The following is a 17,134-nucleotide window of genomic DNA, read 5'->3' as shown; positions in this document are numbered from 1 at the left end:
CGTCATTTATGGACGGCCCCTTAGGTGGCCGGTCCCATTACCCCATCGTGTGCCGTGCAGGGCCTCAATAAGCGCTCGCGAACAGAACCGTCTCCTGTGGTCTCAATGAGCAAACGAGGTTATTTTTGTGCGATCGCGCACGCAGATGTTTGACAGGATTTTCTCAATTACCTGTTCCCAAGCGTATGTTGCTTCTTAAGCAATCAGACAACTAATAGCAGCATTCCGTGTTGCATTCTTTGCCGTGTTACAGCCCGGATCCCAACGGGGTGGGCCGCAAGAATGAATAATCCAGCCCAGAGTTTGACTGGGACCAGGTGTAGTAAGTGCATGCACGAGTTGTTGTTTTTTAAATAAGCTGTCAAAGAAGGGCACGCTTGCCTTAGCCCTGGATTTTAAAAACAATATCAAGGTTTCAACTCATATGACTCCCCATTCGATGCGTATATAGCAGTGTATTTTACGCGCGCACGTAATAAGCGTCGTCCTTCCCCCGCTCGTCGCATTCGCGCGGTTAGTTACGTACGGTGCGCAAGAAGTTCAACACCCACGCACAAGAACACGCTTTAACCGCCATTTGTCAATCCACCCATTCGATGAAGGGCTTGCCCACACCGTGTCCGGGGGCATGGGGGTTTGTTTTGAACATACTTCGCCACGCGGGTCTGATGAAGGCGAGTACGCAGGATGGGTTAGGGATATCCGCCGCGCGTCAGTGATAGCTGTGGCCGGCGGGGAGGTGAACTCGGATGAACCGGGGTTCATCGTACAGCGAGCAGAACCACTGCGGCGAGCCGCTCCACGTTCGAAAGACGACCTTCGCTTGCTGACCACTTTCTTCACCAATATATGAATTCCGTCGATTAAAAAAAAAGATATAATACAATCAATAGACTCTTACCAAATAAGGTGAGAAAAGAGTACTCCTTGCAACGAACAGTATTCTTTACCTAACGCTGTTTTTTTTTATAAAAAAAAAAGTAACTTTATGCATGCATCAGCATTTTTTTTTTACAAACGTAAAAAAAACATAACTATAATGTTTGCTTTGCATGCCTTAACGTCACGGCACATTAATACGTTCTCAAAAACACTCCCCCTTCCTTTTCTTTTCACCAATCTTTTTTTTCGCCAGGCCGCCCTTGAAATGAAACCACTCTGATTGCCCCAGCAGCGCGTGACAGTTGCATACATTACTGCCACCCTGCGCCCTATACTTTGCATTCCAAGTGTGATTAAGTGGAGTTGTAAATCAAGCACATGATATGATTACAGAGCATTGCCCATCTTTAACTGGTGGTCCCGAACCAGTGGTATCAATTTCCACATTCCATTGGTAAGCAGATGCCAGACACTTGAGTCACTCCACAGGCGAACCAGAGGACATTATCTGCGAAAGTGAAAAGTCCCAAATCACCCCTGTAACATGAATGATGCGATCCAAATTCGGTGTCTGGCTTCATGGGACAGCGCTCAATTTGGAGCCTACCATTGCGGTGGAGGGGTGATTGAGATCGTTACGAATTTGTAGCCAGCGTCCGATTTGCAGCAAAAAGTATCCAATGGGGCTTCTAGTGGGGAGTTTGTGCGTTGAGCCTCCACAGAATGGAAAATCGTAAATCATGAAATTAACTGCACGGAGCGCGCTTGGCTTTTCTCGGAAACCACGAGGCATTCTGGGAAACGCAGACCACTCATCGTCTGTCTCCGCAGAATTATGAACGGCACTCTATATGGGCCAACTCGGATGTGTATTAATCGCTTGTTCCATCATTCACGCACTCAACATATATCTATGCATCAACGGGAGTCCATTCATTCATCATCCACTGACATCCAAACGTATCTCTCGATCTCTATTCCCAATCAAAATCAATGCCATCCTAATGATCATAATTATAACTGGACAGCAACACTACGGATGAATTATCGTAACTATTATAGCGTTTTTGCGAGTACACTCGGGCAACGTGAACGTAGCCTGGAGCCCGTGCCACGATATCTCATGGCAAAACCAGCTTTGCGACCTTCTACCAACGAGGGCATTTCCACGCACAAAATTGGGTGGAAAGGTGACAAATTCCAGCGCGTGAATCGAGCCAATGGTGTTTCGTCTTTCAAGACGCGACTCGAACGCAATCAAATACCTGCTCCATGCTCTTTGGTTCTTTCGGTAAAGTCACGAAGGTATAAAATAAAATAAATTAAATCACGAAGTTTCGATTGCAACACAAGCAATCATCATTAGGTGGGAAAACCATAGAAAAAATGTTTTTTCTGAAGTGGGAAAATTTTCTTGCTGTGATTTCTCCACCTGTGATTTAATTTATGTTATTTTATACCTACGTGACTTTACCGAAAGAACCAAAGGGTAAGGATCCCTGCAGTCACGAAAACTTCAAATCAAGATTGATAACTGCTCTATTTACAACCATAGAGAGCCCATCTGTCAACACATTTTGCTGGAGTGGCGGGGGTGGGGGGCACATTTTTGAACTCTGATGACACCCTGGTGCCCTTATTCGTATATCAAACAAACACATCTCGCATTCATCTTCGTCCGATGATACATCGTTCCTAACATTTCCGGCGGTGGACGGAGGAGTGGCACAGTAGTTGTCGCACCGCGAGCTTGACTGCCGCTGCCAAGCGCCCTCCGAGATCACGCTGGCCAACACCATCTTCGCAGAAACCCACAACGGAGCGGCGTGGCAAAGTCAGCCCAAACAGTCCCTACGACCGACGTGGCGAAGGGGATGCCCTCGTCCAGCAGCGAGTTCAGAAACGGGCACAAATCGTAACAACCGCTCATTCTCAAGCGCTACCTTCACCGTGAACGGTAAATTGCCCTCGCAGCTCTGATATCCTCGCAAACTGCAGCAATCCGTACCGTCGCCAACCGCGGTACGTTATCGTAGACCCACCAGTGCGTTGAATCGAGTGGAAATAATAAAGAGCAACCACACCCATCGTAGCCTTTGCGTTCCGCCCGAGATAAAAATCGATTACGTATCGCCATGCTCCAACACTCGCATTTACGTGCGGCGCGCATTCCTCCGTGGACAAAAAACTATCCGCAGTCAACCCAAGATCAAGCGAAACTCTAACCACCTTTAAAGGAAATTATTTATCTTTGCCCTTAACCAGGTAGTGTAGTGTGTATCACACCGGCTAACTTTCATGCAGGTTGGCATGACCGCACAGGTGCTCATGCATACCTGCGTGTGTGCCAGATCTGTGGACATCGGGTTATTGGTGAAGTGCTGTGATCTCAAGAGAGCCTTCCAAATGTTGCCACTCAAGGTTTGTCAATCACTTAAAAATACTAATAATAATGCCCTGTATTTACCCAGGAAAGCCTCACCGAGTATCAGGAGGGTCTTGCATTGCATTGGGATGATTGGCTAATTCCATCGATGAGTGTTGGGCTTATAAGAATAACCCAGAATACACAAAGCTCCACACAGACAGATTTAAGAAATCCTTTGCTGTGCTGTTATCTCCTGGCCGCCTCACAGGCCAAGCCCTGCAACTCCGATCATTTATTGGCAGACTCCCCATCCAATTACTAACCAGCTTACCTTATGCAATCTAAATAAATTAAAGAGTTAATGCCGCTACGTTTTCAGACAAAACGATTGCTCAGCACAACGCCCGTGCTTGGTCATGGGCGTCTGCTTAAGGCATTGCCCGATTATAAATGTGAATTGCAATAACCAGTGCAGTTTTCCAACGTGATGTTCCCATTTTTAGGAGAATATTCCAACGACGGATTTCCACTAACACGAGTCTATTGTTTAAAGAGATGACATTCGAAGATATACAGCCTCATTCGCGGCTTGGCGTTAATGTGGTTTCCTCTGATGCTTGGCAAAAAAAATGACTGGATCATCACTACTTTGTGCAAGTTTGTAGAAGTTCCCATATAAACAAAAATTGGTGAAATGTACTCTTTTTGGCAGCATACATTTTAGGTTTATTGCATTTCTGCACAATGCAGACCCGCATTACCAAATTATCACAACGTTTAATTTATTTTGGTAACAAAACATTTCACCAAAGGCCAGCGTCTTAAAGCTCAAATGAGCACTAATTGGCAGTCATCTTCACTGGTGTAATGTCCACATTCTCATGGCAACGGCCAGTCTTTGTTTACACAAATTGCTGCACAATTTATTTTTATTCTGTGATTTGTAATTCATGGTTCATACCCGCAAAGTGTTAAACTTGTCTTTTAATGTATATTCGGTTAAGGTGTTGCATAATTAATTGATACTGTAATGGATAAATTGGCAGGTGCCTGCAGATGCCAGGGCTTGCCAGGTGCCGTAGGCATGGCGCTGGGAGGTCAGAGTGCATGATGGGTTTTTTCCAGTTCTCCAGTTTTCACACACAAAGCTGATCACTCATTCATGATCATGGCAAAACAACTCAATGCAGAATCCTTCTTATACAGGTCTTGAGATGCATTGAGGTTTTCCGTGATAAATAATGGCTGTTGTTATGATTATTTGTAGAAGTGGTGGTAAGGTTTTCAGCGTAGAAAAGTGAGGAAAGAAGCATTTTGTAAATTCATTTCGACAATGTGAATAAAGCACAAGCAGCAGGTATCCATGTGCAAGGTGACGGTAGATGTTTCAGGATGAATCAACAACAATCCTGAATTGAACATTAGCGTTGCACATGAATTTTCATTGTCGACTGTCAAATACGCAGCCAAGCCTGCTTGCAATTTACCCCGATGTGTGGCATGAACAATAATAGGACAGAAAAGTTTGTTTGCGAAAAAACCCCAGAGAATTCCCAATCCAATCGGTGCAGCTGGAAGCTCGACACCAAGCGGTGGCTATCCCCACCCCACTGCCCGCCTCCATGCTCAAGTTTACGAGTCGCTCGTCATGGGTGGATCCACAAGAGAGGGAGAGACTACGCCAGGACTACTATCTCGATGGGAGGTGGCGTGAAGGCATGCTCCACGCACGGACTGCGCGGCAAACAATTCTTGTGGCTCTAAAAGGTGTGACGGGCGATTGCGACGAGCTCTCGGCATTGCACGGACGTGTCCTTTTTCCGAGTTGTCCACGTCTCTTCGCGTTGATCCACCTTAAGCATCCCGTTGTTGACTGCAATTTAACTTCACGAAAAAATGTATATATACAAAGTTAGATATTTTTTTTGTCCAAAGTGGTAACCGTATCGGTGGTTTCTCGCGGGAAAGAAAAAAAAATGTGAAAGCCGCAAAAGATACGATCGCGTTATTTTTGTTGAGGATCGTTTTAAATGCAGGTCTTTTAAACACACCTACATATTTTCAACTGACCCCTTCAAGTCCACGCATCAACGGAACGTATACTATAATACCCAGACAATCGTTTATATATTCCAACAGCAAAAGCTTCATTGGTGAGGTAAAAGCCGTGTTAAACGTACGCAAGATATACGCACAGTATCCTTGTGCAGGAGTGGTAGACAGATGGTGCGGTGATTGGTGCTCTGCAGCTCGGGTTCTATTACCGGCCATGGCTATCATCATATCATCAGCGGCAATTCATCTCTGAAGCAGTCTTAGGCCTCAAAAAGCTTTCACCAAAATCACCAAGTGTCCGTGCGTACGCAGAATATGTATCGCGTGTCGTCAGTGAGGGAGCATTATGCTTGCTCTCGGGAATTCGTGAAGAAGAGGTCAATTGTCAAACAGATTTTGTTTTGTTTAGCAACATCTGCTCACGAATGTATATTCTTGATAAGGGCCCTGGTAAAACCCATAATTGATCATTTCCCTGATAAAACCCATCATTGATAATGTCCCAAGTAAAGCCATACATTGATAAAGACCCCCAAGTAAAACTCACATGGTATAGAAAACGCAAAAAAAAAACTTCTCAAAAAAAATTCTCAGATACTTGTCAACGTCCCATCTCTGAATACACAAAAACAGAGATCCTCCATGAAGGCTTTTCAGACTGTGAGGGGCACAAGTCCTGTCAGCAAGCACAACACACGAGAGTTCCACACCCAGCCATCTTCGTCTTTCCAGTGCTGATGTTTGCACACCACACCAGGTACTAATTTAAGGCTGAGTCGACCTAGACAAGGCCGCGGACACGGTCACCAACGTTAGCCACGGCCAACGCGCGGACTCAGGTTTGTGCCGAAGTGTGGTAACAAATCCACTACCGCTGGAAACACACGCACACAGGCACAAACAAATACGTGTTTCCATGACCACACCGTCAGCTAGTTAAGAGATCGTACCTCCTGGACTTGCCATCCTCGCTTCAGACACCCGTGCAGCCACCACTGGGTGCTCCTGCTGCTGCTGCTGCTGCTTCTGCAGCTGCTGCTTCTGGAACTGCTGCTGCTGCATCAGCTGCTGTTGTTGCTGTTGCTGCTGCTGCTGAATCAGCTGCTGCTGCTGCTGTTGCTGCTGCTGTTGCTGCTGCTGCATCAGCTGCTGCTGCTGTTGCTGCTGTTGCTGCTGCTGCATCAGCTGCTGCTGCTGTTGCTGCTGCTGCTGCAGTTGCATCAGCTGCTGCTGCTTCTGAAACTGCTGCTGTTGCTGCTGCTGCCGGTGCTGCTGCAGCTGCTGCTGCTGACTGCGCTCCACCTGAGGCCTCGGAGATGATTGCTCCTTGAAGGGCAGCTGTGACGATGGCGGCGGTGTCACCGCCGCCGCTTGCGACCCGTGGACCGAGGTTGCCAGCGTCGCTGGCGCCAGCACCTCCCCGTCGACGTGGCCATGGTACGGCTTGAAGGCCTGCGGGGGTGCGGCGGCGGCGACGGTGGCGGTGGCCGCGGGGGCCATCGGCGGCGGGCCACGAGGGGCCTGCTTCTCCCCCCCGCGTGGGACGGGGCTGGGGGCCGGGCTGCCGCCCTTGCCGTGGCCGTCGGCGCCGCTGGACGCGGAGCCGGAGCGCGACGCCGCGACGGAGACCGGCTCACCGGCGGACGGCGACGGCGAGAAGACGGGGCTCCCCACGGGCTCGGCCGTGCCAGGCGCGGTGCTCCCCTCGGTCCCGACGGAGGAGATGGAGGCGCGGCTGACGCTGGCGCCTGCGCCAAGGGAGCGTCCCACGCTCCCCGCGTAGCCCGGAGCCGCGCCGCTCAGATTCTGCTCGTCGTACGAGCTGGAGCTGGAGATGGACGAGGTGGAGCCGTTGGGGAATCGGTAGCGCGGGCTCACGGTGGGGCTCGCCTTGTGCGTGTAACCGCCGGGCCCGGTGACTTTGGCGGCAGGGGGGGCGGCGTTCAGCACGAGGCTGGTGCTCGCGACGTAGTCGGGGCTCTTGAGGGAGCTGGATCTGTAGAGCGAGCTCGAGCCGTCGGACGGCTTGACCCTGAAGCTCTGGGAAGCACGAGGGACAGAAACGCCGCTGCCGCCTGATGCTGCGTTGAAGTTGCTTTCATAAGCCCTGGCGATGGGGGTGCTGCTGTACTCGGCTTGAGGCTTGTATCTGGAATGCGGCGACGGTTTGCCGGCGGAAATCACTCCAGGACCAAAAGCAGAGCCGGAAGAGTAGGAGAGATCGGGGTTGTCGATTGAAATGGAGCTCTTAATGCCATTGCTGGGCCTGGTCCTGGATGCTAGGCCTGCACTCGGGACGACGGTGAAGCTCGCGGAAGCTCCGTTGCTCCTGCCGGCCGAATGCTGGAACGCGGGGCTCTGCACGAAAGAAGACGCGGGCTGGTGGTCGATGTTCGGAGCGTCCACGTTGGACACGGAGCGCATTTTGGGCCGCGTGGCCGGACTCGGGCTGGAGGCGCCGCCGCCGCTGCTGCTGGTGCTTACGATGCTCACGGAGGCCTTGGGACCGGTGGCGGCGCTCAAGTGCACCGGCTCGCCCAGCGTGAAGCCGGAGCCATTGTAGGCCCTGGCCCGGGCGTTGGGAATGGGGCAGAAGCCCGCACCGAAGTCTGGGCTGGCCCTGGCGCCTGAGTTTGGCGTGTGGACGAGGCTCGTCACGTGCCGCGAGCCGAGAGGGCTGCTCAGCTCGGCACGCTTCGACTCCTGGAAGCTCGCGACGGCGGACTTTGGCTTCTCCTCAATCAGCAGGCCACCCCCGGGGCTGGACACCTCCATGGTCGCGCCGGACGGCAGTTGCTCCAAGTCATCGATCTCGAAGGACCGCTTCAGCGCTGGAGGGACGGAGAGAGAGAGAGAGAGAAACAGGGAGAGGGAGAGAGGGGCAGAGGGGAGTGGGAGCAGATGTTTCCTGTGAGTCGCATTGTACTGTTACGGGAAGCTCGGCACAACCGCTCCGCGGCTATAACAATCACAGAGCATTCACGGCAGATTATTGGCACTCGAAGCAGCGGCCTGAGTCATATTACTTCCACATGACCATATCTTGGTGCAGACTCAAAAATTCACGCGGCAAGTCATTATATTAGGAGGGGTTTTTTTTTCTTCTTATTTTACAATTGTATAAATATCCGCCCATCAATATGCAGGGTGTCCCACACATGTATCGTTCGTCGTTGAGAAATCTACAGCTTTGAACGGCGGTTTCAGTTGTGTCGGTCAAGTTCTGCTGGGCCCGTGGGAAAGTGTCGCCCGTAGGAGCGCCACACTCCTCTGAACCTCCGCGCTCCAGCTGTGGTGTCGCGTTGACATTTGGGAAAAGTCCACCACGTGATCGCCAGCAGCTCGGCGATGATCGTTTCAGATGCCCCTGCTGTGAGCTGTTCAGATTTAAAAAGCACTTCGATATGTAAATTATCCGTTGCCAGTGTTTGCAATGATGCAGTGCAAACTGCTGTCAAATTGGAGTCATTCAATCGCGAATAACTTTACGGACATAAAAAGTTATTTCCCGACAACTTAGCCTATATTGTTCGTTTTTTTTGTTCGGTTTAAAGTAAGTGTTACTGATAAATGAGGTAGGTTTTTATTATTTGTGATTGTGAACCGCTGCCAACACCGGCTCCTAATGTTGTTTTTTTTGTAACTTAATTAATGTATCTTCAACATCGGTCAGCATGAATGGCTACAGATTAATCAACAATGAAAGAAAGAGTAACCTACTCTAACTATCGCAACTAACTTTAATACACAAACATGCTCAACCGTGCAAACATCAAACCGTGATCGTCCTATGGAAAGACCAACCCCTGCTCGCTCAGGGCTCAGTGTTGGGCCCCATAATTTATCCGAATCTTGGAGGCACTTTGACTCCTGGCTCACGTTACCAGATGCGCCACTCGGCGGCTTTCATTCACTTTTCACGTGAAATGATTCTTAAAACGGCGGCTCCCAGGTTTGCGGGAAAGTCTGTGAATTGTATCATGTGAGCATAACGCAACTTAATGCTGAACCAAGACATTGATTATCCTGAAAGAGTCAGCCCTGTGACACCCCTCTGTGCTGGAGTTGACCGCAGACATGTGAACTACGCACAAAGAATAGAAGAGAAAAAAAACACATTCTGGATCCACTTATGCACACTGAGAAAATATAAAGAAATAAAAACCGTTTTGTCCCCAACGTGGTTATTACACACGCTCGCCTGTGGGAGTACGAACCCATCGGAGCCATTGGAGTGTAACATTGTTGCACGTTGCTTTCTTCAAGGCAGTCCGTGCCAACTCAAAGTCCGGTCAGCCGTCACAATCTGCGCTTTTCATATCGGATTAAAAACAAGTCTCTTCTTGTCTATTATTTCATTGAATTTCCTTTATATTTTCTCAGTGGCATCCACGCCTTACGTGTCGGCTTTTTTTCTGAATATGGCGTGTTAAAAAGTTCGGGTCGATTGATGAAAGTCGATTCGAAGCATCTCCCTGATCAAACGGGAAATGGAGGTGGCATTCATCTCCACGGTTGGGAGGCCCCCTCAGCGAGCAGTGGAAATTCTGAAATTTCGCATTCTAATAAAAACTATGACTTTAAAATAGCTATTTTTTAAATCCTTTATATTAAGTTCACTTGCTTGCTTGCTTGCGCGCTTACGACTGTGCAAATCTTTTGGTCGTTTTTTAACCCACTTCCCGTGATCCAATCGAGCTGACGTTTTGCACAGACTCGTTGTGCGTAACAATTTATTTTAGTGAAAATTTGTTTCCAAAATTTTACACTTTTTAGGAAAAAAAAAAGATATTTAATTACCAATTGCTTAATGGTGGCAGGCAGTCATCTGACCCATAGGTGGCAGCCATCTCAAGCCAGAGGACGAGAGGACTCTAGCCGCCACGCATATAAAGGATTTATAGTGAAAAACTTTGTTTTTACGGGTTAATTTTTTATTTGACCAGGTAAGGCCCACTGAGCTAATGTAGTTCTTTTTTCAGAAGCGACCCGGCCACAAATGATAGCTCAACGAAGTGGCTTATCACGTGGAAATGTATAACAGCTAAATACTCTAAACGCGTGATATTTATTCTAAATATGGATGGAAAAACCAGAGGACCCAGAGAAAAATCCACACGGCCACGGGGAGAACAATTCCAAATATACAGCAGACATCAGGGTCGGGATCGAACCCACAACCTCTTGCATACCAAGTGAGGCAGTTAACATCTCGCCACCGTGTAATTTTCTGATGGATTGGGTCAGACTATGGCGAGGCCAATTACTGGTGACTACACACAAAGTGGACATCGTGTTGAACAAAGCCTGGAGGGGTGGCACGTGGAGCCAGCGCTCGACCAGGATTTGAACTCACGACTAAAGTGCCACTCGCCAGATATCCAATTGGCCGGGGACTGAGGCTCGGGTGGACGCTTGAACAATTAAAACGGATATGTGAATGTCGAGAGAAACATGTTTGATTGGTTGGTTGATTGATCGGAGCAGATACGTGATGGGCATATATACTACCATTGGTGATGGGTCATTTGCAGTCGCTAGATTGGGAGTGACGTGTTGAGATGAATGTGTTTATTTACTTTTTTCATCTTCTTTACCACGCGACAAACAAAATAATGTTATGAACCTGGTGAAAGTCCACCGTTATTGTGATGTGTTGAATTGTATCAATGCGTGTCCATTGACCCAGTGGCGAGCATGCTGATAACCAAGCTTCCCGTACAATATTGAAGATGCTAGGGTGCAAAGATTGACCCATCGATATAATTAAGCTCATGATAAATCGACGAGTTACCCTTCCAGCCAAAGAAAGACCACTAAATTAACTTCCGTGGTTAATAAATAAATTGATTGTTGAGTAGATGACCCTGATCCCGAGTTGGAGAAATGCATTGAATCATGACGTGGATTATAACACCATCATGGTGAAGTATGGTCAAACAACTCACGGGGAAGACTTCACACAGTAGGGGAGATTGACAAAGAGCAGTGCATTATTAAATATCAATACACACATACCGCTAAACAGAGCCATTGTGAAACGTCATCACAAACTCCTATGCAATGGTGGAACCGGTGTGTTCAAGTATTTAAACCCCAACTACACTCACGAGATCCAGAACGTCACCGCTGCTTCACAGTAGCGCGCGTTAAGCATTCAGATCAGGGCAGAGGTCGCAACCGGGTACCCAATACCCGTACCCTACCCGATACCCGGCTACCCGTACCCGGCCGGGTACGGGTACCCGATTGCGACCCTGGTGCGGCCGGGTACGGGTAAGGGTAGGCCGTGAGTCACTGGTGAGTAACCGTTTGTCACTCAGTTCCCAACGTCTTGTCTCTTCTCACAATTCAAGTTCCTAGAATCAACCCACCCGCGCCCGCAACATGGCTTCATCCCAGAGGTCGCAATCATGTACCCGATACCCTTACCCTACCCGTACCCGGCCGGGTACGGGTAGGGTAAGGGCACGGCCGGGTACGGGTACGGGTAACCGTTTGCGACCCTGGTGCGGCTGGGTACGGGTAAGGAATCAAAACCCGTTTGCGACCTCTGGATCAGGGTCCCTCCCTGAAGCAATCATTCCCGTGCCAACTTGGCACCGTTTCACTGGATGTCCTGTTAGTTACCAAAACCTCAAAAAGGTCATCGCTTCCTCGGGTTAAAAAAGCCCCTAAACAATCGTGCGTGAGGTAAAAGAAAATTGTTTAAAGCGCACACACACACACACTTTGTTTTCATAGCCTTGCCCCGATAAAGGTCACCCGTGGGACACATTTTCCTTGCCAACTCCGTCGTGGCATAACAAACCATTTGAATGTGTCCGTGGTAATACAGATTTCATTTACTTCCCATTGTGTTATTATCTCACATCTTTGCGTGTGGACGATGTGCCTAACGACACGAGGCGACGGGACGTGGTTATGTACCCCGCGTACCCCCATGGTTTGTTGTCGCTTGCGGTTCTTTTTTTTCCAAAGAGTGACAATTTCAAAATCCAACGTAATCTCTCCTGCTGTAATGACACTGTCAAGTCAAACGTGCCATCTGCTTGTTTGGCGCGAACGTGGGGAGAAGGGGGGGGGGAGTCCATCGCATTGTTTGTAAGAAGAGGGCCATTGTGCTCCATTATCATGGGAAACAAATTTGGAGAATTGCCCCCATAACTACTAAATTATCAGGGTGTCCATTTCTGAATGCGTTTCTGCGGAGTTATATGGCCCTGCGTTGTGGGCAGGAATGTTCCCCTCCGCAACAAAGGGCCCGCAGGGCAATAATTGGCACGCACGGCGGCGATGACCGTGCCAATCGTGGCTTTCCGGCGAGTTTTGCCGTTGTGCCGCGCGATGCTCGGCACAAGCGGCCGGCAAGGTCCCGGCACGTGGAACGAAACGTTCGTCGTCATGCCAAGCAGTACCACGCGAGGTGTAAACTGCTGTAACTATTATCATCGACAACAACACGCAATGCGGCCTAAAAACGGATCGGAGAGTTGTACTGCACAGCACAATCACGGAAACATGCGCCACCGTGGCTGTTTGGGCTTAGTTTGTCAAGAGTTAAACCGTGGGCAAATCCAGAAGCTTTAAGCATTCACAAAGTCGCAGTGATTTACTATCATTCCAGAGGTGTGAGTCACGGGGCTCAGTGCGTCTCACCCCAGTCGAGGAGCTCATGACGGAACAACATACACAGATACAACCCCTGCAGCCTTTTCATTCAATCTGCTTTTACGGGGTTGGGTCAGCTATGTGGTGAGAGAAATAACGACTTGGCTTGAGAACAACCACCTCTTGACACCCTCCCCGCCCCCACAACCACCTCACCCCCCCTCCCACCTCATCCCACTTGCAAAAGAAAAAAAAAATATTGTTGACCTTTCCCCTGGGAGGGCTTCAGACCCAGGATCTCCAGAAGGTATCACTACATTATCCTGCCACAGAGCATAATAGTCACGTGGGCCACCCAACCTCGGCACGGTTGAATATTTGTCAAAGCGTAGGATTCCTTTTGCAGCGGCGGTCGATGGAAGAAAACAAGTCCCTCACTTGAGGCATGTCACTTTGCAAATAACCTGGCATGCTACGCCGTGACCTGTGTTTAAGTGTGCGCGGTACAAAATTGCACTGCCACAGAGCATTAGCCACATGGGCCACCCAAATATGCCATTGTAAGTTATTGGCAAGAGCAAACGATTCTATCATCAACAGCAGGTGATTTAAGCACAGCGAGCTCACTTCGGGTATATCGCCTGCAAATGCCCTGGTATGCTCTTTCTCGCGACCTAGAAATGACCCTGTATGTATGTATGAAGTTCTTTTGGACCTTAACGTAGCCAACCTGGGCGACCAAACTACAGCACGGTTAAGTTATCAGTGGCAAACGATTAAATATTTAGCAGAGGTCGATCCCACTTAGGCGATGCAGATTCACAATGCGTTGTTGTGGAGCATTACGGTTCATTTTAGTTTACGCTCTGTTTGTCCAAAACCAAATGACTATATTTTTCAGTCCATAAGCTGCTTGGCTTTCCAGACCAATTGTTGTCCTGCAGCGTTTACTTGACAGAGCAAAAGCTGGACCGGCTTCGATCTACTGGGCCTCATCGGCAGAGTTAGGTTTTCATTAAAAACAAATGCTGCTGGATTAGCAGGGACGCAATGCTTGAGGTATATCGCCTGACAATACCCTGCCGTGCATTTGTCACCACCTGCAGTTAGTATGCTGAGCGTTAAATTGTCAGGTCCCAAGTGACCTTCGGGGCATGTCTTAATTGAATGCACGTCCGCCTGGTCTGTAGAGTCTAATTTGGCCGTGCCTGCCAATGATTGGCGACCAGGTGACAATAGATTTTTAAACTAGAATAGATTTTAAGTGGGCAATTCCAAAAGGCCAAAAGGATCTGGTGTCTAAGTCCTCACTGTATATTAACACTCGATTCCACATCTTCAGCAGCTGTCATCAATAACCAGCTGCCATCCTTAGCAGCACCATCACAACGAACTCTTTTGGCCATTTCAGGTAAGTGTGATTTTTTTTAAATGAAAAATCGCAGGCATTCTCTGTTGAGTTGAAATTGCCAAGACCAGTTTAAGGTAGTCTCACCATTTACCATATCAACGCCTCTCTGTGTGCATCATAGTTCGATAAAGTGTCCCCTTCTCCAGTTCTCTCCGCAACTGCACATGGCAAAAGGGGAAGCCAAGATGACAGTGAATATTTATCTTAAATAAATATGTATTTATCAAAATAACAAAAACGAATTCACAGCCCTTTGTCAATCCTCTGCTTGGTATAGGCTTTCTCGTGCTGCGTTGGTCATGGGGAGATGTTCGACCATACTTCACCATGCCAGTCAGTGTGGGCTGCTGAAGGGTAAAGGACCCAAGACCAGTTCCGATATCATTCGCCACTCATGTTAGTTAAGGCCAGGAATTGAACTCAGGTTAATGGGTTAATGGCACAGTGTGCTAACCACTGCACCACCTCCATGGCCAAATTGATGGCGTACTAAACACAGCTGGGGTTACTGTTCAACACTGTGCCTGTCAATGTCCATAATGGGCACACTTTACATGACCTCGTGTTACTAAACCACCCTGTGGCTGGACCCAGAAGTCAAGCAGATGCTCGTACCTGCCATGTACTCAGATTGGCAATCGTCAAGGAAAAGTTGGCATTTGAATCATCTACGGTTCCACTAACAACCGCTCCACCACACCCCCACTTAATTCTCGGTAAACTTTAAATGAACGTGACAGCGCCGGTTGTACCGCATTCACACCGATGGCATTTCTAGCAATTCATGCTGCACAACACCTCGAGCCGCGATGAACAAAGGCAGGCACATCCTCTGCTCGACGCCCTGTGTCGGCCGTGAAGCGACGGCTACCCCCTGGCAGCGAACTCCGACTGCGCGCCCAAGCAAGCGGGCAAGCCAGACTGGCAGCGGAAAAAAATTAGTCACGGCCAGATAACGCGCGCGGACGCAACGCTAGCAGTCGGGAAGCCCTTGCAAGCTGCCCGCCTCGCCACAGCACGCTGTGAGCTGGTCTCTGGGGTAATCTAGAATCAAACTCCTGGAGAGTGTCTCAGACACAATCATAATCACAGCTTGGGCCCTTCGACAGATGTCTGGCCGGTAAACAAAGCCGGCCGAACCGACCACTGCGGTGGAAGGGCGACACTGCAGGACGTCTCCCGAAAAGAGCCGAGGTTGTTGCATAAATCAGACGCGGAATGTGCGGCGCTGGGGCTGCTGCTGCCGCTGCTGCCGCCGCTGCTGCCGGTGCCTCGGGGCAGAATTGCACCCGCACGCATGCAAGTGGGGGCCGGTCCACGTGTTCCCGTGAACACTGCTAACGATTCCATATTTCCACAGCCTCGTCCTGGGAACGTAGACAGCGGTGCACGCATGCCCGCAAATGTCCGTGCGGTGGTGGCGGTGGTGGTGGTAAATTACAGGCTGCGGTATTTGTTTGGCTGAAGTTGGTCCCCTCCACGCGTTCCCCGCGTTGAGGCCATCACCAGTAAAAGTATTTGTGTTTAAGTACTTTATAGAGCATACGCATGAGCCCCGCTCACTCAGACGTGCACATACTTCTCGCGTTGTGTATACAAAGTGTTCGGTGAGAGGGCAATACCGAGAGCACATTGACAGCAGTATATTACACTGTGAACCGCGTTTGGGATTAACCGAGGAATGGGTACATCGGCCATGCACATTTTGGGGAAAAAAGAGAACGTGGAAAATGTACTTAATGATAGGGATAACACATTGTTTCATCCTATGGCATGAACCATTCCATCTACAGGAGAATTTTTTCCTTCCAAGGAAGTGATATTTATTGATGCAAAAATATTGCCTGAGTGTTGATAATATTGTAGTGACTGTGATTGTCACTGTGTGGTGCCGGGCTTACGAAGCCACGGCGGATAATGTGTTGGCATTATGTGTAGCCCGCTTACTGGGCGTAGTACCAGCCCTAGCGGGGTTTGGGTGAGCGCTGGTCAGTGCGGAGGCACCACGAGCAGTGTGCGGTGCGGGCTCCCGGTAAGGGAGCGAGAGGGAGCGTCAGCCAGCCAGGGTTACGTTGGGGCATGATACGCTGCTTGACCTGCTGACCCGTGACTGGATGATATTGGAGGGGGGCCACCGGTGGACGGGGGCCGCTGGGCGGTCACATGGTCTAAAAGAGCTCTCGGGAGCCTTCGGGAAACAGCTCGAGAGATCTAGAAGGTGGGCGGGGCGAGGGGCGGAGCCAGCCCCAGTCCAGGCCGATATAACGGGGGGGGGGGGGGTGTCCGTGAGGGGCTCGGGGTTCTTCGTGTTGCTGGTGATGAAGGTCCACGTCGGGTAAAAGAAGCCTCTAGCCACGCGGTCCGAGACCCAGCTTGTGGTCCGGACCGGGATAGTGAACCGTGTCGAGTTCTGCTGTAGCGTGGCTAGATGGGCATTCAACACCCAAGTGTAGGTTGTGTTATGTTGTGTTGAGTTACTGAAATAAATAGTGTTGCTCCCAAGACAACGTCTGCGACTCAGTTGGACTCGCTACAGTATTATAAGCAAAAGCAATGGTAATTAATTTAAATGACTACTTAAGTACTACAACTTAAATCATTATAATAAAAATTTAGAATGTACAGCCCTTTGTCATTTCACTGCTGAGTGAAGGCCTCACGATGCCTTAATGGTCATGGGGGTTGTTTGACCATTACTTCATCAATGCTCGTCAGTGCAGGTTGTTGAAAGGGGGAGAGGGGCAGGACTAGTTCAGATTGTTCTTGCCATAAATGAACCACAACACCTTGCTGACCTCTTCAAAGAG

The 17,134-nt window shown here is 49.4% G+C and overlaps 1 protein-coding gene across 1 annotated transcript in view; it reads right to left on the bottom strand.

Moving 5' to 3' along the window:
• Positions 1–17,134, bottom strand: part of LOC144944587 (neuronal-specific septin-3-like) — a 208,720-nt gene that overhangs the window by 158,320 nt on the left and 33,266 nt on the right. Inside the window, exon 2 of the mRNA XM_078872868.1 lies at positions 6,256–8,136. Within this exon, the coding sequence (XP_078728994.1) occupies positions 6,256–8,136 (1,881 nt within the window). The remainder of the gene's footprint in view (positions 1–6,255; positions 8,137–17,134) is intronic.

This window comes from Lampetra fluviatilis, chromosome 35 (genome assembly GCF_964198595.1).
Source record: "Lampetra fluviatilis chromosome 35, kcLamFluv1.1, whole genome shotgun sequence".
Lineage (NCBI taxonomy): Eukaryota > Metazoa > Chordata > Hyperoartia > Petromyzontiformes > Petromyzontidae > Lampetra > Lampetra fluviatilis.
Note: the sequence above shows the minus strand (reverse complement) of the source record. Positions and strands in the feature narration are given on the sequence as shown.